The sequence below is a fragment of the Monopterus albus genome, unplaced genomic scaffold, assembly GCF_001952655.1.
Source record: "Monopterus albus unplaced genomic scaffold, M_albus_1.0 scaffold14.1, whole genome shotgun sequence".
NCBI classification, from domain to species: Eukaryota; Metazoa; Chordata; class Actinopteri; order Synbranchiformes; family Synbranchidae; genus Monopterus; species Monopterus albus.
This window is the reverse complement of record NW_018127894.1, coordinates 631,850-654,038: the sequence shown is the minus strand read 5'-3', so window position 1 is coordinate 654,038 and position 22,189 is coordinate 631,850. Positions and strand designations below refer to the sequence as shown.

The 22,189-nt window shown below is 38.8% G+C and overlaps 1 protein-coding gene across 11 annotated transcripts in view; it reads right to left on the bottom strand.

The window, feature by feature from the left end:
* Positions 1-22,189, bottom strand: part of piezo2b (piezo-type mechanosensitive ion channel component 2b) — an 85,238-nt gene that overhangs the window by 29,510 nt on the left and 33,539 nt on the right. For 3 of the 11 annotated variants that reach the window (XM_020591261.1, XM_020591262.1, XM_020591270.1), the window contains exons 9-22: positions 17,687-17,806; positions 16,963-16,998; positions 16,103-16,220; positions 15,186-15,367; positions 13,541-13,771; positions 12,665-12,785; positions 10,432-10,625; positions 9,771-9,919; positions 8,334-8,510; positions 7,624-7,665; positions 5,582-5,862; positions 2,526-2,692; positions 881-1,096; positions 476-601 (exon numbers count right to left, since the gene is read on the bottom strand). In XM_020591261.1, coding sequence (XP_020446917.1) covers positions 476-601; positions 881-1,096; positions 2,526-2,692; positions 5,582-5,862; positions 7,624-7,665; positions 8,334-8,510; positions 9,771-9,919; positions 10,432-10,625; positions 12,665-12,785; positions 13,541-13,771; positions 15,186-15,367; positions 16,103-16,220; positions 16,963-16,998; positions 17,687-17,806 — 2,160 coding nt within the window. The remainder of the gene's footprint in view (positions 1-475; positions 602-880; positions 1,097-2,525; positions 2,693-5,581; positions 5,863-7,623; positions 7,666-8,333; positions 8,511-9,770; positions 9,920-10,431; positions 10,626-12,664; positions 12,786-13,540; positions 13,772-15,185; positions 15,368-16,102; positions 16,221-16,962; positions 16,999-17,686; positions 17,807-22,189) is intronic. The other 8 variants (XM_020591264.1, XM_020591271.1, XM_020591265.1 and 5 more) reach the window with 7 other exon arrangements.

Below are 22,189 nucleotides of genomic sequence, written 5' to 3'. Positions count from 1 at the left end.
AAGAAGCATTTCAAAGAGCAAATTTAGGATAAAATTAAGTAGAAAAACAAGGACTGAAAGCAAAACATGCAGTGAGAGGTAGAGCACAGTTAAGCAGCTAAACAGTGCATTTAAAACATGGGACATGAAATAAATAAATAAATGTGAATTAAAGTATATGTACATGTAAAATAAAACAGATACAAGAGGAGTGTACTGTACAGTTCAATAATTATGCTTACATAATACTAAAAATTCATTTGATCAAATAATAGCATCTGGCATTTTCTTGTTTTTATTTAAAAAACAAAGAGTTGAAGTTTATTAGACTTGGTCATTGGTTTTATTTCTGGCTGCTTGTGATTGTAATTTGTTATATTTTCAGAGGTGCCCCTTCTGTTGAATAAAATACTGTTTTCTGTTAGTTCGTGTTCAGATTTAAATTTCTTCCTCCCTGTGTGCAAACTTTCAGCTGATGAATGTTTCCGTTCCTCACCCTGAGGTAGCCCAGCAGGTCACCAAACTTTTTCAAGCCCACCCAGTTGGCTGGATCCACTTGTCCCTTATACAGCAGAGACTTCTCAGACATATACTTCTTCTGGTCGCCCCAGTAGCCCTCCGGCTGGGGACAGGAAATATAAATGTTGTTGGCTTTGATGAATCATACACTTGTTTTAAATGTATTTACTGTGCCATACTTTTCCAACTGTGATATTTATTATATTTACCTTGACATAAAAATAATCTAAATCTGAACGTAGTCAGGTGCATGATGTTAAATTTGTGTAATACAAACTGTATGTACATTTTGAATATGACATTTTAAAATATGTACAAAATTATTCTTAGTACAAGGATGGTAAGGATCATACAACTAGGGTCAGACAGCATGCATACTCACCATAGAGCAGTTCTTAGAGTGTTTATTGTGAATACTCACCATAGAGCAGTTCTTAGAGTATTCATTGGGTTCTATAGACTTCAACTGGTACAACATTTTACATACGATGACGACACACGTCCACACGGTGCAAACACTGGAGGCAAGGGGCCGATACCGGCTGTAGGGCAGTGCGAAGGCCCAGGATGCCAGAAATACATAGTTTAACAAAGACACCTGCATAGGAGACAATACAGGAGATGAAGGCAAGAAATCAGTTTGCATAAATCCTGTTCCTCCTCCTGCTAGTATCAATAGGTCTTTTATTGCATGTTTCAAAACACTTTTAAACATTAAATACAGTGAGAGGAGAATCACAATATAAAATCAAAACACATAAAACACTGGTCAAGAAATAAAAAAGATAACATAAAAAAAGTTAAACTACAAAAGTAGGTTTTAATAAGGATTTAACAAACTAAGCCCGAGGAGCTCAACCAGACAAAACCCCTCAGTCTGTTTCAAACTAAAAAATAAAGACTCTTCTTTTCTTCCAGAAACTATAACAGTTATTAAAGTTCATCCAAATATTTTGTGGCGTTATAGACCATCCTGGATCTCTTTATATCGGTTCAATGTTGTCATAAATCAACTTGACTTAAACAGCATCTGCACATCTAGAGGAGCGACATGAAACACAGTCCTGCCAATGGTTTCACACAAGGCCAAGACGTGCTGCAATGCGCCAACAAAGGCAAAAAGACAAAGACTGCTAGCAAGTAAATGTGGATGTAAATCTTTGGAAAAGATTTAAACATTTATTAGAAATCAAGGTAGCTAAAAGGACTGACTTACACAAAATGTAATATCTAAATACTCAGCATACCAGTTTGCAATACCGTTTTACTTTTTATTATTCTATTTATATTGATAATAACTTGTCTGTTAGTTTTCTATTCTTAACACTGAGCACCTTGTTTCTATTTGCTGCTGTAGCTTTGTAAATTTCACTGTTAGGGGACTAATAAAAGTTCATCTTATCTTATCTCAGCTTAGCTTAGCTTAGACACCTCCCCAACCTGCAAAAAGACCAAAACTAGTCTTGGAACTGTAGCAAATGGCACAATGTAAACCAAACAATGTGAAAACATTCAAGAGCTTGGTATCTTTTGAGAGTCTTTTGGCACAACCACACATATTTGCAAGATGCACAGAAAATGAAAAACACTCTAAAATGGGTCAAGCTCCGTGCAGATTCTCAACTTGTTGGGTATCAAAGGACTGAAACACCACCAATGGGGATAAATATCTCTGACTCAACACCAGTCGGGCAGAACTGATGAAGCCTCTTGGATGAGAGGTGAAATGTCTTCGATCTAAAAACCTAGTCCAGAAATTTTTCAGTCAAGCTCCAGTAACTTTATTACTTTATTATCATGCAGTATCAATATAATCTGTGATTTGAGGTTTCCTTTTGATTAAGTCCTGTAAAACTGAAGATTCAAGGACCTAAAAATGTCATACAGAAACATCTGAAAGCCTTAAACAGTGCGTTCACCACCTGGGATGACAGGCTACTGTAAAGCTGACAACTCTGGCGAGCAGCTCCATGTTATTGAAAGTTTTATCACATCGCTTTTAATAGAGGGATCTGAAGCATTTGTACCTCTCCCTCTTTGACACAGACCAAAACGATGTAGCAGGGCACAATCTTGATGATGTGGATCTCCAGTAACCACCAGATGAACAGCTGCAGTTTGTGGAAATACTCCAGGAACTTGAGGAAGAGCACCGTCAGACGGTCGACCACTAGGTGCCATTTATTCTTCAGATCTGAAGATGACGAAGAGATAAAAACCAGACACACTTTAAGACTGGAGAGGTGCAAATGGAAAATGTTTCCAGGTTTCACCTCTTAATTGCCGAAATGTGTCCTTTGATTATACCCAGTTATCCCACTCCTGGCATTTTGCTTAGGCATTTGTCTTCTAATTCACTAACTCAAGCTGGCACAAAGTAATGGTATAATTAAGGAATATGTTATTTTCTTATTGTCAAATCTCTTGAACATACTAACAAGCATTGTGCCATAGAGCTCTACTGCGGTCCAGAAATCATTAAAGGCAGATAAAATAAGTGTACTGTTGCACTGGGTGACAAGTACCTTCAATACACTGAAGCAAAAATAAGTAAATATTACACCATAAATCTGACAAAGCTGCATCTTGAGGTTGCCACAAAAACCATGCATTATAAATACACACCGCTAATGTCAACTGACACAAAATGAATTGGCACGAAACCCAAAAATTCAGGGGTTCCAGTTTCTCAAACATGAATCTGTTTTATTTTGTCCCCTGTGACAGCAAAATAAAATAGCTTTGAAGTATTAGTTGGAAATTTAACATCGCCTTCAGCTTTGGGAAATTGTGATGTGACTTTTATTTTTGCCATTTGTTTACATTTTATAAACCAAAAGCTTAAGAAAGAATCAAGACAATAATCTGTAGATTAATCAGTAATGGAAAGCTTCATGATTCAGCCACAATTAGAAAAATGTCTATACATGGAAATTAATTCCAACCACAGACATTCATATCAGGAGGAAAGAAAATAGGTATTTATTGTGTGTGTTCATATGGAAGTGCTGTATATGGCAGTTTGCATTTTAGAGAAGGAAAGATATGAGGTCAGTGTAACAATGACATTAAACATGCATTTTACATGTATCCTGAAGCTGTAAAATATTTGTATTTATTCTTTTCCATTATACATTTTATCCCAGGTTTTAAGAGAGACCTCATTGTAAATATAGCTTCTATAGCCTGCAGGTCATTAAAAAGTGAGAGGCCCTCCAGGGCTCTGTTTTATCACCAATTTTATTTTCTATGCGTATAAACAACATTTAACTTCAGAGCAGCGTGACTGTCTGTGTGAATATGCTAATGATGCAGTTTCACTTGGGGTTAGCGGGAAGATGCAACGGGTTAAACTGAGTACTTGGGCCTCACGCTGCATCAGAAAAAAACTGGAGGTAAATCTCGCTGAACCCAAAAATCTGCAATACAGCAGATTTTTACAACTTTGCTTGAGATGAGTAACGGCTGGCTGCTGAGAGTGCAGGCAGATACTTGGGCAGCAGACCAGGCTTTTCGAGGAGAGCTTTGGCCTTTAATGCAACACATGTCTTCTGGGCAGACTGAGACAGACCTGAGAGAATAGGTCTCTAGACTCATGACTGGAAGAGCTCTGTCTTTACACAACACTGTGAGAGGGGTAAACACGGCCAGCAGGGTGGGAAGCTTTGACACACTTTGTTGGAAAACAACAGCCTGAGCATCGCACACCAAGGCTCTCCCTGAGATGCTGCAGAGTTCAGCTCTGCACTATGATCAGCCACACAGCCTCTAGACCAGCAGATCAACATGAACTTCATCTTATTTTACAGTACATGCTTGTTTGGATGTTTGAGTTTATCGAGCACTTTAAACTTGATTTAGAACATGTGGCACAGGGTTTATGTTATTGTGAATACATGATATACTGCACATGCCAAGTACACCCCAGTGCCTCAGTGATGCCTTTACAGCATGTATAGAGTCAGGCCTGTGATAGACCGGTGACCTGTCCAGTGTGTACCCCGCCTCTTGCCCAGTGTCAGCTGGGATTGGCTCCAACCCCCCCTCAACCCTCTTCAGGATGAGTGGTATAGATAACGGATGGATGGATGAATAGAGTCAGGTACATCTGTAAGAAGGTCAACGAGGTGGAAGTAGTATATAGAGCATTTACCTAAGTAACAATACTACACAGTAAAAATATTCCTTTACCAGAAAGTGATGGACTGAAAATCCTACTTTAGTAAAAAATTTGACTGAATTACTAGCAAAATGTACTTAAAGTATCAAAAGTAAAAGTATTGTGCTGTGCTGTTTAGTTGTTGGTTTTCTTTAGATGTCTTTGCGTTGCTTCTGTCAGGTTGAGCTCGTCAGTTGATCTATTTGTCTCTTTGTTTCCTATCAGTTTTATTAAACTTCACCAGACAGCAAACATCAGCTCACGTCTGCATTTGGGTCCTCCCCAAGCCTGAAACTGAGAAGGTGGTGCTAATTCAAATCATCTGATGTATAGTACTATAAAGCAGTATATTCTGCAACTATGTATAATATGCAATACACCCATCATATGCCTTTTTGGTGTGTGTGAAGTTTTAACCTGAAAAATTACCTATAGCCATCAAATATAGAAGAGTAAAAATACAATATTTCCCTCTGAAATGTAGTGTAATAGAAGTATAAACTGTAAAATGAAAATACTCCATTAAAGTACCTCAAATCTGTCCTTAAGCCCATGAGTAAATCCGCTTAATTATTTTCCACCACTGAGAAAGACACAGTGGTGAGTATGGGACAAATGGACACATGTATTCAAAGAGTATGATATAATTAATTTATCCACCCTGGAAGAGCAAACTGTTCCATTACCACTAGTGAAAATGAACAAGAAACAAATACAGAAACACTAAACATACAACAAAAACAAGTTGTGGTTTTCTGATTGCTGACAGGGATTTTGTGTTGAGCACTTTTTCCTGTTTTCTTACATTTTAAAGAAAAATGGATCAATAAAATAATCAACAGATGAATTAATAATGAAAACTGAGAGCTATGCTACAGTGTTTTGGTGCATCATCAGTGTGAAGTTGGATTTGTGGCTCAGTACCTGAGCTCTCCTCTGTGCTGGGCTCTGGCTCAGTCCCCGCGCTGCACTGGTGGCTCTCCTCTGTGCTGGACTGCCGCGGGTCAGAGAGGCTCCCAGGCTTCTCGCCAGTGGTATCGATATCATCTATCACCACCACCAGGGCCTGCTCCTTCTCCTTCTCTGTCCCCCACTCCCCCTGCTCCTCCTGCTTCTCCTCCTCCTCCTCTCTGGGCAGACTGGTGTCCACTGAGCTGGCGCTGAGCATGGTGAGGTCAGCCAGGCTGCCGTCCTGGTTCACCAGCCTGAAGATGTGACAAAACAATTTCACGCAAAGGCACATGCATGCAGACTCGCACATACATCTGATTTCTACACTTGTGAGGACTTTCAGTGATGGCTTGATGTTTTAGAGGCTTTTATAAATTCTTTTTTGGAGGGCAATTTAAACCCCTAGTAATTAAACATTCACCACAAGGTCCATTTAGCAACAGTTCTGGATCTTTGGATGCAGTAGTTCATACTGATGACCTTTTTCTGCCACTGTCTACAGGTTTTTTGTAACTTGTTGTCTTTTAACTACAATTTTTATTTCTCTCCCCAACCTGCTCTAGCAAATCAGAACAATGTGAACAGGTGAAATGGTAAGTCTGACCTAAAATTTTAGTTGAATTCAAGTTTAAACTGAATTGTTTTATTGCTTTATCATAACCTTTTTTTGACCATTTAAGTTTAAAGTGTGATTTTATTCTTTATTAGAGACAAGTAGAGACAACAAAATGCAAAAAAGATGCAACAACGTTTCCCAAACAAACTTGAAATGGGAACGTTATGTTTGTAGTCATCTTAATAAAGCAAAGGGTTTTTTTTTTTTACATGCAAATACATGTAAATCTATCTCTTTTTCATGTTTGTGTTGCTAAAGTAAACTTAACTTTCAGCTTATTAGATTCTAGTAAACTAATCTTAATACTAGATCTGAAAAGATCTGAAATCAGCTATTTAAATTTAAAGAAATCTTAAAATTTCCACATATTTAGGCGTATTTAGAAGTTTTATTCAAATTCCTATGTTTTTGAAAAAATTCTGTCCTCATAAGCATACAAATACAACACAAACTCATACACGTGGTCCAGATGATTCTCAAAAGGCGACGATGCAAAGGGGAATCATCAGCTCCGAGTCCAATAACTGAGCAGAAGAGCGACATTTCATCAGGCATTACAGTCGAAAAGCAGTGCACATTCCTTCTGCATACTTTAAAACAACCTCTAATGTTTTTGCTGGTGTCTGAGGGATTTTTAACTTGCAGCAGATAAATGGTAATAGCTGAAGAGAGGCATTAACCCTTTAAAATTCTTCTCAGGCAATGGAGTGAGGTCAAAGGTCGGGCTCGGCTTGCATGAACCAGCTGCATACCAAGGCAAGCATTCTGTAATCCAGTGGTCACACTTACTTGCTCTGCTGAGTGGGAATTTTTTGCTTGATGCTGCTCAGAACAATGAAGTTACACAGAAGTCAAGATGAACAGTAAGGAGAGAAACCGACAGAGGCAGGCTGAAACTGACACTTAAAAATATTCACATAGTTTTATTACAATACATGAAAGTCTGGCCAAAAGGCTCCTGTGGTTTGGGGGAGACAAACTTGTTCAGGAAGGGGGTAATTTTCTGGGGTTCATTGCACAGGGAGGTTGTAGATCACTGGCAACATACTGGAAGGAAAGAACAGTTTTTGCAAACTGAAACATGCTTGGCAAAGACTTTATCTCTTGCAAGAGTTGGACAGTTTTTGAAGCTAATGGAGAAAAGTGGAAGGGATTTATAGAGGAAAGGTTTAGGGTGGGTTAAAGACCCAGAAAGGTAACAGAAAACCAAATGAGAGAAGGATACAGGCAAAATAATACAAAACTTGAAAAAGAACATCATTCCTGTTGGTGGAGTTCAAATATTCCAGAAGACCATCAGTGCACCATTTCTGGCAAACAGGGTAAAGGGGAACCAGTGGGGGGTGGGGGACTCCAAGGTGAACTGGAATGGTGCCACAGAAAGCGAGCAGATACCCACCTATTCATGATCAGATAGACACGCCCACTGACTTTAGCATGGCTGTGAGAAAAGGACGAGGCAGAGGAGAGACGGCAGCAGGTCACAGAAAGAAGCACAGCACAGATGAGCTGAGTGAGCGAGCAGTGGCAACACGATGGAAAATCCACAACAACACAACACACCACAGACAACACAGAGCCGCACAACAAAGCACACAATGACAGATGAAGTGTGATTATTCAGTACAGTGTCTGATGGAAAGGGATGCATTTTTTCACCTGACACTCAACTAAGGTCTGTTGGGTTTACCAGGAATACACTGTCATTTACTGTTCTTGAATAATGAGAATTCTGGGGCAACAATTCAGTATCACTGTTTATCAGCATCAACTGTGATGACAGATTGTTTTGAGGGTTCTGTTCTGAGGGTTTTTGACCTTTTATAAACTAAGTGACTGAGGAAATAATCAATAAAGAAACTATTACTTGCAGCCCAGGAACATTTAGGGGCATGCACAATGTTTTCCTGAAGACAGATCTTGCTGAACAAAAAAATAAGATACAGTTACTGTAGATGAAATTTTGGCTTCATTTGGCCAGTTTTTAATAATCAGGTTATCATAACTGTTCCATGAACTACTGTTTGAATTTCAAGTTGTATAAACAAACCAAATACAAAAGAACAAAGTCCTCTTGTCCAGTGATAGCTGGGTTCAAAGAAAACAAACCTGTAGATAGTGCTCTCCTCCTTGGCCACCACTGCCTGGAGGTCGGTGAGCTGCAGAAAGCGGTCGTGGAAGTAGTGCAGGTGGAGAACACACACCAGCAGGAAGGACGTGGGGATGAAAATCATAATGAACAGTTTGGCCACATCTTCCTCCTTTTCCAGACCCAGGTCTTTCAAACTGCACAGACAGAAAAATTTTGAGGAAATGCATAAAAACAGACAAGTCAGTGAGGAAGCTCTGAGATGTGAAGGTTTACAACTGTGTTGAGTGCAAAGAAGAGAAACTAGCAAAGTCAAACATCAATAAAACACTAAGATTCTTTAAATAATTAAAGCTGAAAAAGGGAATTAAATGCTTTTCATTCACTGATGCTTGTGTTTCCATGATTGTTAAATGATAAAGTAAATGATTCCCTTCAGCAATGTTGTTTACTACTATTCACTACTACTTATAACCTGTCTTTTTAACAACCACATCCAACAACCCTTTTGTAATATTGAAGCAATTTACATACAATATTTATGTAAAATTTTAAAATTTTCATGTGGTTGAACCTTTTCTATATTGTTCACTACAGTACAGTGTAAGTATTTTTGTATTTTTCATCGTTTTAACCCTGCACAGCTGCATCTTCTGTCGTACGTGATGAAAACAAACATACATGTGACAAATTAAAGGGAAAAACTAGCATAAAGTGAACAACAGACCTTTTATTAAAGTGTCTCTAGAACAGCTTCAGTGCTCCTCTGTTGGAGGGAGGAAACACTCTTACACAACATATTCCCTCACTTTTTTCCATCCTCATTAAGACATTCAGTAACCTAGAGCTGCAAGCATTAATCTGTTCATTGATATAAACCTAACTTGGAACTATTCTGAAGCAAAATTCACCTACATTTTCTGGTTCCACCTTCATGAATATGAGGAATTCATGCTTTGTCATATGTGATAATGAACTGAATATTTTTGTATTTGTTGGTTGGACAAAACAAGACATATGGAGACTCTCGAAAGTCAAAAAAGTTTCCCAGTTATTGACAATCTGTGAATAAAAAGCTAAATCAAATGATCAAAACAATAACTGGCAGATTATTCAGTGAATTTTTAATAAAGTTTTTTAATTTACACTCATTTATGCAGGATGTTCCTTTAACTTGCCACCTATTTGTAGTTTTAAACAGTGGTAAAAAAAAAAACACTGTCAAACATGTTACATTTAGATTAGAGAGGCTTGAAACATCAATAAACTGTGTGCTGAACCTAAAACACCACTGTGCCTATAATGTAGTGTTTTTGAACAAGTTGAAATTTAAGAAAAATAGATGATTTGACAAGTAGGTTGCTGGAAACGCCAGCGGACACCTGTTGCCTGTGTGGAGAGCGAGATCAGCATCAGTAACCTGCTTCTCAGACTCGTCGTCACCCAGTGGAGCTCACCTGTCTTCTTTCATGCCCAACGTTTTTTCCCAGAAATCCAATGAGCTTTCGAACTGAAAGGTGTAAACCAGGGTGAGGACCAGCATGGTGTACATCACCACTGACATCCAGAAGTACTTCAGGATCCTTCGCCACCATTCATAGTGCACCTAGTAAAGAATAAGATGTGCAGCTATAATGCATTAAATGAAACATGATGTACAGAGGACACCTGCTCTGCTTTACTACGCCTGGGGATATAAAACAGTAAAGAATACACCGTGGATTATGAGTCTGCTGTACACAAACTTTGTCACCACTAAAACTGTCAGCACCTTCTGTCTTTGGGAAATTTAATGTGGATACTCAAATCATCCTAACTATATGCTAAGTTTATTATAGATTCAAAGGGCACTGTAGACAAAAGAGGCCATGAAAATTTTGGTGCAGTCATAAAAAGTGTGATTTAGAATTTCACCCAGTTGGAACCTTGAACGCAAATGTGGAAAAATGTTTAACACTGAAGGTAACTCAGGGACAATTTAAGAGAAATTATGTGAATGTGCACACATTAACGCAACACTGTACAATAATACAAATGTCCACCTGTGCGTGTCCTCACATCCATTTGCTGGACAGATGTATGTTATGTTCATGGCGCTCTCGGTGGCTGCTGTCTTACCTGGTAGAGCGCCACACAGGAGAGGAACATTATCATGTAGATGATCTTGTACATGACGATGTTTCCTTCGAAGCTGACGAAGAAGAACATGCCCCCACAGATGTAGATCCAGTATTTCACCAGCAGAGCCAGGACCATGTTGCCCAGAACATGCATGATGTCCTGCTCCCCTCCCTCCTCAGGCTTCTCCTCCTCTATAAAACACAGAGAGAATCAGAAAACTACACGAGACGACTGAACTTTTCTGTTGTTTCTATGTAACAATACAACGGAGTGAAGCATTTTACATGAGACCTGAAACAATCAGATGATTAAACAATTAGCTGAGCAAAATAACATTTATCAGCAAGTGTTTTGATAATCAATTAATTATTAATGATACAAATTTAAGCCACTTTATACTCCATCTTGTATTTGATATGTAATGCTACTTGCAAAGTATGAATTTTTAAGATCATATGGAAATTTGTTATTGGCCCTAATATATGATTTATTTTGATATGTGGAGGCTTATTAGTTTTGTATTTTGTGTGTTTGATATATCATCTGGAAGCTATGAATTTTAAGAGTGTACTGTTCACATGGTAACTGCTATGGCTGCTTTGACAGCCTAGGAATTTGAGGCTTTATTCATGCTTGCATCAGGTTTTTAAAAACACTTCCCATTCGGTTTTCCAGTGAAGGTGTACGGCATCAGGTGCATACTGACCAGATATGATGCTCATCCAGACACCTGATGAAGGTCAAACAGGCTGAAATGTTATTAATAAATACAGCTAAAGTGCGACAGGTGTGGAAGTTTCTAAAATGCCCAAAAAATTGATGGTTGTGGCTCAGGAGGTGAAGCGGGTTGTTTCCTAACCGCAGGGCCGGTGGGTTGATCCCCAGCTTCTCCAGTCCACATCAGTGTCCTAGAACAAGACGCTGAACCCTAGTTGCTTCCGCTGATATCACCAGTGTGTGGATATGGGAGCGTTTGTGTGTGTGAACGGGAAACAGTGTGAAGTCCTTTGAGCGCACATAAGTGTGTAAATAAAGAAAGTGCTATACCAGTCCATTGTACCATTTACCATATTGTGAAATGTGGTAATTTTCTTTTCCTTGTCTTACATCACAGTGAAGTGAACATTTTAGAGACTGTTGGTTTTCTGATGCTTTATAAACAAAACAGTCAATTAATTAATTTAGAAAATAATCAGCAGATTAATTGATAATGATTAGTCGCTGTCCTATTCAGCCATGAGATGCAACTAAAAGCCCCAGAAAAATGTGATGATACTCACATGCAGTATACAGATATTATCTACATTTTGTAAAGTATTTTTTTTATCTTAAAGTTTTGGGAGCATTAACTTTACATTAACATTTACTGTACAAGCAGCACATGAATATTTAATAACTGTTTGTAGCACACTATAATGCAGTTCTTAGCAGACATAAGAAATAAAGTGAAATTCTATCATTCTTTTATAACTGGTTCAGATTGTAAGCAGCTACACACTCCTGTTACTAGTGGTTATTAATGTCTAGTATTTGACAAAAATTATAACTATGAAAGACATTTTATATTAATACAACTATGTTTTACTATATTGTGATTCATTATCTGTTTATACAACAGTCCACTATAAGAACCGTACTGTAGTTGCACACAAATATCTACTTACAACTACATTATAGCCATGTCTATAAACCACTTATAATTACTAAGTAAAGGAGGGTAAAATAAAGCATTACCAAAGTTTTTAAAAGTAAACAATGATGGAGCACAGTGACCTCTACACAGACAGTGCCTCTATATAAATGAAAATCTGACATGCTTTTGGAACACATGGTAAAAATACTTAGCTTAGTAGAGTATGAATGGATGACTTAATGTTTGCCCTTTCCCTTTTGCCCTCATGAACAGGGAGGGTAGAGATGTAGATCAGCTGCAGAACAACCTAAACATTCTTCCTCAGTGTGAAAATAAACCAGAAAGTCTAATGTATGCACTGAAAGCCAACCGGCATGCAGCTAAAGGCAATCTTTTCTATGCACCGGCTACAGACACTGATCAGTGACCACCATCACTAGCCACTCTAATAATTCAACCACCCCTGTTGTATGTTAGCTCAGGTACTTGCCAGTGAGACCTGGTTACTATCTTCCACTGTGGCTTTTCAAATTCACTTACATTATTCTATAATCTATACAATATGACAAATATATTCTAAATAAAATAAGAGCTTACCCTTTTCTTTCTGATCCTCCACATGAACATCTGAGAGACCAGCGCTGTCTTCCTTTTTTTTTTCTTGTCTCTCTGTAAGCCTTTGTCTCAGTAGCAGCCAGAAGCTCAGCAGACACAGGACCTGCACACAATAAATACAGCGTTTAAACAAACACCTCACCAGCAAGAAAAGATGAAGAAATAAATCTTTTGCATTTACTTTAACTTGCTAAGAGCACAACACAGGTGGCCAAAACACCATAATGAGGTATATATGTATAAATCAGAATTGAGTTTCTAAACTTAAATTGAACTGTATAAACTTTCAGGCTGTGTTCCATTCATCTGGGACTTAAAATAAACTTTGAAAAGTTTGATCTGGGTGTGAAATATAATTGCATCTCTGCTCTCTGAGGGATGATAATAACACCGTAGTATGGGTGAGTAAAAAAACACCAAGGCCACTGCAAGTCTCTTGTGTCCTACTAATGCATAAAATCTCATTCTAGTCACAGTTAGGCTCAGTGGCTGCCAACATATACATCTCTGAGCAAGTCCAAAATATGTCAAAATACTAGACTTGACTTTTTCCTTCAGTGGGACATTGTATGACTGTCCTCTCTGATTTGAATAACTGACAAAGTTTGACAGACTCATGAAGTCAAATGTTTAGTTTCAGAGTCTTAAAAAAAAACACTGCCTATGGCTGCACACAGACTACAAGTGCTGCAGTAGAAATCCTTGCACATATCAAGTTACGTTTGTGTTTTCAAGTCACTGCAAGTGTGTTGCAAGTACAAGACTGTCACTCAGTCTAAAGGTTAGTCTTAAAGCTTCATGGATTTTTATGGCAAATGTTAAAATCAAGAAACTGCTTTGGTTGTAGATTTTAGCTACCTTGGATGAAAGTGAATGGAAAGGGTTATTCTTCTTGAGAAAGAGCCCTGAGATTGCAGGCATGTTCTCAAAACTCCAAATGTACTGCAGAACTATCAGCAGGTTGCCATATGCCACCATGAAGGGAGAAGACAGCATGGCGTAACGCCTCCGGTCCCTCACCATCCACAGTATGCAAGACCAGATGAGGAAAACGAACGTCAGCCAGCTGATATACGTGATGCTCCATGCCTGAAGAGAACAAATCACGGGACATGTGAAACAAATCCTGCAACTCTGCTGTTGATGAATGACTAATGAAAGCACAAAACAAAGATTTGTGGAATTGCCCTCAGCTGTTTCCTTTCATTTTTCCCTTTATTTACATGGCCTGTCATATAATTCAGCTTGAGAGAGGCCACTCTGAAATTCACAATTGTAACATGCAGTTGTATGGGTTTCTGGCCTGTATCTCCAGAGGTTTGCAACACACAGTAAATATTTGTATATGAGGAAGATGGGTTGTCTAAAACAAAGCCGAATTTCAGGGATTCATTCAATCCTGTTGTTCTTTTCCTATGTTCTTTTATGTAAAGACTTTTTGTACTACAACTCCCAACATGCTTTGGTGATATCAATGTGCATTTCCCCCCAATTCAATCGAAGAATTAGCGGTTTACACTATAACCATGGATGTACAGAAAACTGTCACCTAAATCACTTTTGAGCTGTAGGGTTGAAGGTTCTGACATGCCACAACCCCAACCCAAGACCTCATAAAGAAAATCTCTAAAATGTAAACACTGTTAATTGAGGATGAACTAAATAACTGTCTCATAACTTATTTTCATAATTATTACTGTACTACATTTCATTAGTTCTTTCCTGGAACTTTATTAGGAAATTATGGCTACCGGTTGACCACTTGATTGTGACCACATCATGGTTCTCAAAATAAAGATCAAAATGTCTAAATCCTCTCCACACTGCTGGGAGTAAAATTTGGTTGTAGCAGTACATGTGGAAAATCCTGGTGGAAAAATACCGGGCCTACAAACACTGGAATCAACCTAAAACTGTTTAAAAAAATTCACTCCCCTGAGGCTGCTAAAATCCTGATCTTTCTGGAAAACAACAATACCACAAACATAACCTTAGTGTCAGGACTCTGAGAAGATGAAATGCAAGCATGTAAAGGGTTAATTTGTTATCCCATTTACCATTTTTATAGCTAAGTACAAAATTAAACACAAATTATTTAGTGCAAACATTCAACAACAAAGGCTACTCAGTGAGGCATCAATACCGCTTGCTTTTATTTCTGAAATGAATTTTAAAAAAGAGGCACTCAAAAAAAGTGCTGCGTCTGTGTGTTTCCAAGCCATAATCAAACAACTGTTGCTCTATTATTTATTTATTTATTTATTTGTACTATGACTCATCCAGGAATGTTTAAACCAAGAACAGATGGTCTTTTTTACTGCACATTCAGCTGCCAAGTGCAGCCACATCTCCCTCCTGTTGGTCAGCCATTTTTGCAAGTTTTAAAATCTCAAATAAAACAGATTTTGAATGATTTCTAACATTAAAATACACAACACTCACTGCAGCACAGGCCACTGTCTGTGACTCCTACATTACACCAGCTGTGGGCTGAATTACTCACCATCATGGCTATGAGAGCACAGATGTAGCTCTGTTTCATGATGAAGCGGAAGACTTTGACCATCGTGCCGACTCCTCGTTTTGTCATCCCATCCTCTCCTCCCTCAGACTTGTCTTCGCTTCCCTCCAACGCTGACTCCTCCGGGGGCAAACTGACTTCGTACACACACTCTTCCTTCTTCACTGGTTCACAGAAACACAACTCATTGTTAAAACTGTGCTCTCATTTCTCCCTGCATTTCCATATGGTTGGGGGCAATTGTGAGAATTGTGAAGATTTTATACATTGTAGTGAAAATGGGAAAGGACAGGTTGTCTCTCTGCTGCAGTGCAACTGCCCCACCACCGGGACACTACAGCCCCTCTGTTCTGTTGTATGGTCTGTAAATTAGCGTCGCCTGCCACCTAGTGGAGGTTATAACAAGCATTTTTCAAACAGCTAGCCATAGAGCAGATCTGGGCAGCTAAAGGTCTGAACAGCGGCACCCAGAGTCAGGAGGCTCTTTTGCACAGCTAATATATTTGTCTTTGAAACATTAGCGGCCTATCTTAGGCAATATTAGTCACATTAACAGTAACTAGATCATTCTACTGGACTGACACTTTTTTACTCATTAGTCAGCTAATGCTAACTTCAGACTGGATGACGCATTTTGTAGTTTGTCACAATCAGGCACTCATAGTTTATGTTGTCACTAGGAAACAGGATGTGATGGGAAAGGCAAACAGCGGTTAGGAGCAGATTATGGTGTCAGTTTGTTTTGAGCCTCACTGGACCCTCTAGTGGCTGAAAGGAAATTAGGTAGAGTAGCTTTAAAGCAATGGAGGCCTGACTATCATGACTTTTAGTGCCTAGCATGAGAAAAGTCCTAAAACATCTGGAAAGAAGATGTAGATGGCAGGGGGAAAACACCTCACCTCTACCGTCACTGGGTTGGTCCATTTTATACTGGGGGATGGAGTACAAATCCAGACAGACCGGTCCATTCTCAGTTGTGACAAAGTCAAAGGACGTCCCATTTGGGGTGGGCACAGCCTGTAGATCATCACCGAAAATTACAAATAAAATGTCTGTAAGGAAGAGATTTGCTATGGCATCACACTGTAGGACAGCATTCTGTCCCATACAGGCAAACAGGAGTAACTAATTTTGTGTGATTTTGCTTTATATCAGGAAGTGTTTTTTAGCATCAGTGGCCACTTATAGTTACTGCACTTTGACTTTATAGGGTGGTAGGATTTTCTGCTTTTCACACTGCACACATGTCTTTGATTTAAGCAGATACAAGCTGACATAACCTCAAGATAATACAGAAACTGACCTGTGAAAAATGTGAATTTATCCTTTAAAAGGTAAAGACAAAATTTTGATACATAAAACTGACTTTTTACTGACATCTGAACATAGAGTGATCACTGTATATAAAGTTTGCATTCTGTGTAAGTTCTATAACATAGCTATCAATATTTACCAGTTTTTTTGTAATCAACATTCCTTTAGCTTTATTGTGTTTATAGGTAAGAACATTTCCCATGATAAAGTAGAAACATCCTCCAGTTTTTCACCTCAGAATCACTTGAACAACCTGAAAACAGCACAGATTCAGTCTGACACCACCTGTGGTGTTACAATAACTAGAGATTTTAATATTATTCTTTTACACACAGGCTGTGGAGAACCCTGGTCTATGAGGGTGCAGTGTGAAAAGCACTTTGCAGTACTGGGGGTGAATTGTGTAGGATGCATAGATTTAAGGCACATCCAGACCAGCTCCCACCTCAGTTGTACTGATGCCATCCAGGGTGGAGATGAGCTAGGAGGAGAAAAGAGCATACAAGGCAAGGTGTGTTATCGATGAGCTTCTGAAGTCAAAGGCCTCCTTCTTCCTTATAGTCGCTGATAAGCAGGAGCAGCACTACTCTGCAAATCGAGTCCATCACTCATCTGTCTGCATACCCTAAAAGCTTTTAAACCTCAAGAGGTGGCTAGTGGAGACAGACTACAGAGCTTGATATGGGAACAAGGTCAATGTGTGTGAGAGGGTGTGTGTGTGTGTGTGTGTGTGTGTGCGTGCGCGCATTTCTTGCTTAAATCTTTCCAGGGATGAGTTTATTATGAAGAGATTTGGTAAAACAAGACTTGTGAAAACAGCTACAGCCTGAGTTTAACAAAGAATTGGTTTCCTGTTATTTTTAGCTATTTTTGCAATTAAATATTACTTCCAATCCACTTTGTTGTTGTTTTAAAACACAATAGCTGTCAGTTCTAAGAATGCAACACAAAAACTGTGTTATTTGGGTACTAGAAGCAAAACCTATTGAAAGAACTTCAGGATATTTTCAAGGCTGTTTGTTTGGATTTTTCCAATGCCATTATTAAGTATCAATTTTTTTTTACAATGGCATCTGTATTGTACAATAGCGCGCTAACCATGGATGGTTACCTCCCAACCTGTCCAATAATCAGTGCTTTGTTAGTCATGTAAAATGCCCCTCACGTACGTTTTTCTCGTCTGTGCCCCGCCGTGACCCCCACCACAGCTTCCTCTTCCTGTTGGCCGAGTTATTCACTCTGTTTTCAACCAGCTCCTCCTCCTCACACATATCACCGTCCTTGTGGTCCTGAAATAACAAAGATAGACACTTTGCTGTAGATCTTCCACATCAGACTTTGTCCTCAGTCAACTACTGTGCAACAAAAATGATACACTTAAGACTCATGGATTTAGTCAGCTTCTACTGAACGCTGATTTGCAGCGTAGGAGTGCAGCATCTGTGGAGGAGTCAAGTGACCTTTTGAAAAGAGGAAATTATGTAGTTTTACTCCACAGTGTCAATATTCCTTACCAACAGTATCATCAAGGGCATGTCCAGGCAGTCAAACACTACAAGCAGTTTTTTTACTTTACTACAGGCTCTTCATTTTTTAACAGCTATTTCCAGCTGTTCTCAGTTTCCTGTGTTTCAGAAATGGCGGTCACTACCTTGTGCATTCAACACCATCACTTGTTAAAAAACAACAACAACATGAAGCCCAGACTGCACTATGTACTACAGTACACTATTACACTGATGCTACTTATATGACTCCCAGTTTCATTTCTTTGTTTTCAGTCTCCACTCAGGTATAAATCCCTTCTGTCTCATTACTTTAGAGACTTCTATTAAAATTTGAGTGAATTATTCAGTTTTCACTGATTGTACTGCATTGGTGAGGTACTGATAAAAAACAAAAAACTGCAAACCAAGCATTAAACTAATAGAGAAATGGTAACAGTGCATCCAGATTTTTCTTGACAGTAAGGTCCATCTGGCATCATTGATATCAAATAAAGCTGCCGGCTGCTGATTTGTGTCATAATCGTGTTTTATTATTAGCATCTTCTAAAGTGTAAGAGTAGGTGAAAAGACACACGCGCACCTCTGTGGAGGGATCAATAATGCATACAGCCCCACAGGTTTACAGGGAAGTATTGACCCCTCTATAAAAACACTAATCTATAACTCCATTACAGGACAGAGGAGCTGAGCCTCAAGCTCTGAGGGTGGAGGACGACGGGTTGACTTTAGGAGTAGGGGTCCACTGATTCTCACGCTGCTTGACGTCACTGAGAACTGCGTTTGTTCCACTTGTACAGAGGCAGTTACTGTAAGTCTGTATCAAAGAAAGGTGAAGTTTATGAACCTATAGACCTCCTATTCTCATGGGATAAAATCTTTTAGAATAAATACTTTAAAAAAAAAAGCTTTAAAAAGCTTTTTAATGTTTATTTTAGCAGTGGATTGCTATTGTTCATTTATACTGACATATGTACAGTATATTTACATAGAGGTAATCAGAAGGTCCTGATACAGAAGTTACTGTACTGTAGTTTTGATATATCTGTCTCTTTTGCTGCCACCTCAGTACAATGGAGCTGAATAGGACTGTGATAATGCCAGAATGCATCCTCCCTCCATGCGTCGTCAAATTAGACCAACAGTGTCTCGGATTTTCACCTGAGCTAGGACTGACAGGTCGAGCCAGCGATCGATCGTCCTGGAACCTTCCATCAGGACAGTTTCTCTGATCGCGAGGCCACCTGGCTGCCCACTTAATTCAATCTGGGTCTATTTCAGTTCACCGTCTGGAAGTTACTGTGGACTGTTATGGAGGTCTCATGTGCTGAATTCAAATAAACATCCACTCAATGCTTGCATCCATTTCTCAATCAACTGGTCTAAATTCAGGTTTCTCAAAGCAGGAGCTCATTCAAGTGCAACAGCATAAATAATAGTTCAATCATATGATGTATACTGATATTATTTGGTTTAGCTGCGATTTGTGCCATATGTGCTGTAATTCACTGTTTTGTTATACACATTTGCCATTTGTTGTTTTGCTTTTTTCTGTGTTGTGCTTACTTAACCATTTCCTACATCTTCAAGAATGCCCAGGAGAAGGTGTCAGCGTGCATTAAGATGAGTTGGAGAGAGTGATAGTGAAAACTGGTAAAGCATTAGACTGCATTGTAATACATGTCTATTGAGTCTACTGCCCCTTCCACTTTGTCTGGTAGATGAGCATCAGTGCAAAATCTAGACAGTGAGAGTAACAGGTTAGCTTCCACCTTTTCTGCAGCAGAAGCCTTTAAAATTGATGTCATTCCTACATGTGTCCCAACTTTTGTTGATGACTTATAACAACAAATCCTGTATGTAGAAAGGCAGGGTTGGAAAAGACTGTGTTACTGCACCCTCTGTGCAGGAAGTCTGAGCCTTTCAGGGCTTCATCCTACAGCAGGATAATGAGATAGATAACCACCTCCACACTGTGTAGGACAAAAGAACAAGACAGTCGGCTTCAGATGATGGAATGGCAGCACAGTGTCCAGACTTTCCAGATGAAGAATGAAAGCAAAGCAACCTACAAGTGCAGCACATCTGTGGGAACATCTGCAGCAGTGCCGTTCTATCCCGGCAATGTTTTATTTCATTTGTAGAAAGAATGACAAGTGTATTTGGCTGTTGAATAACACTGATAACAAATGGGAACATGGAGGTGTTTGAAAACTTTGACCAGTAGTGTAACTCTGTTTTGGTAAGATCTAAAACACAGAGTTACATTTAAGACATTTTTAACACCAAACGCAACACAATTTAATATCCATTTCAAGTTCAGGGCGGCCAGAGCATGAGAGAGAACCAGTACATTTTTTCATTGCTTCCCCATAACATTAATTTCTAATGCTATAATTACATTTTTGTGACCTAGACCCAGATAAGCAGCAGAAAATGGACGGATGGATTAGGTGATTAAAATTTCAAAAAACGTTTTTGCTTCCTAGTTGTTGTTACAAGTCTAATGGTATTGATAAAAAGTCTAAGGACTGAGCAGCCTCCTATCACAGCAATGCTACTTTTAGTGTGTCTGTGACAGCTTCTAAAAGCTTGTAATCATTAAGGCTTTATTTAAGACTTCTGCACATTAACTTTAAGACTTCTGAATACATTCCAAGTTCTGCCTTTATTTTGAAAGAACTGGATTCACCGATTTTTAGAACCTTTTCAATATCTCCTACAAATCCATCATGATTGCTTTTCATTAAAATGTATCCATCCATCCATTATATGTACTAGCTGGAGCCAATCCCAGCTGACATTGGGCGAGAGGTGGGGTCCACACTGGACAAGTCACCAGTCTGTCACAGGGCTGACATGTAGACAAACAACCACACATACTCACTCCTACGAGCAACTTAGTCACCAATCAATCTAAGCTGCATGTCTTTGGACTGTGGGAGGAAGCTGGAGCACCCGGAGAGAACCCACGCAGGAACAGAGAGAACATGCAAATTCCGCACAGAAAGGAAACAGGTCGGCCGAGGCTCAAACCCAGAACCTTCTTGTTGTGAGGCCACAGTGCTAACCACCACGCCCAGTCAAATTTATCTAATATAACAATACTGTAAGGTCTGATTATTGACATACTCAATACAATACAATTGAAAGGAACATGAGTTCTATGTTTCTGAAGCCCATAGTTGAAAAGGAAATTATAGAGATAGTGAACAAATGTGGTAATAAAACATCCAGTGATAGTGTTGGTATCACTATGACAACTGTTAAATAGGTAATTGAGGGGATATGCAAACCATTAACCCATATTTTTAACATGTCGTTTCGACTTGGTCAGTTCCCCAATAATATGAAAATAGCAAAGGTTATTCCACTGTATAAATCTGGTGATAAGCACAACTTCACAAATTATAGACCGGTTTCTCTGTTGTCACAATTTTCAAAAATTCTGGAAAAACTCTTTAATAACAGATTAGATACATTTATTGACAAACATAAAATCCTCTCTGATTGCCAATATGGTTTTAGGTCGAACCGATCGACATCTTTGGCCATTACCGACCTGATGGAGGACATTACAAGTGCTATGGATGAGAAGAAATACACGATGGGGATATTTATTGACCTAAAAAAAGCATTTGACACAATCAATCATGAATTATTAATGGACAAGTTAGAAAAATATGGGATCAGAGGAATGGTTCTGAAATGGATTAGAAGTTATTTGACACAATTTGTGAAGTTGGGTGAATACCAATCGAGTGAGCTGGACATTGTATGTGGAGTGCCTCAGGGTTCTGTTTTGGGACCTAAATTATTTATATTACACATTAATGATATATGCAAGGTTTCTGATTTAGTGAAAGTGGTTTTGTTTGCTGATGACACTACCATATGGGCATCGGGTGAAAACCTACAGCAACTCTCTGGACGGGTTTCACAGGAACTTGAGAAGATAAAGAAATGGTGTGACAGTAATATACTATCTCTGAATTTGGATAAAACTAAATTTATGGTATTTGGGAATCGTAGACTAGATAATGAACATCAATTGAAAATTGGGGGAGCTAATATAGAACGAGTATATGAAATAAAATTTCTAGGTGTCATAGTTGATGACAAATTCTCCTGGAAATCTCATATCAGATATGTTCAGAATAAAATAGC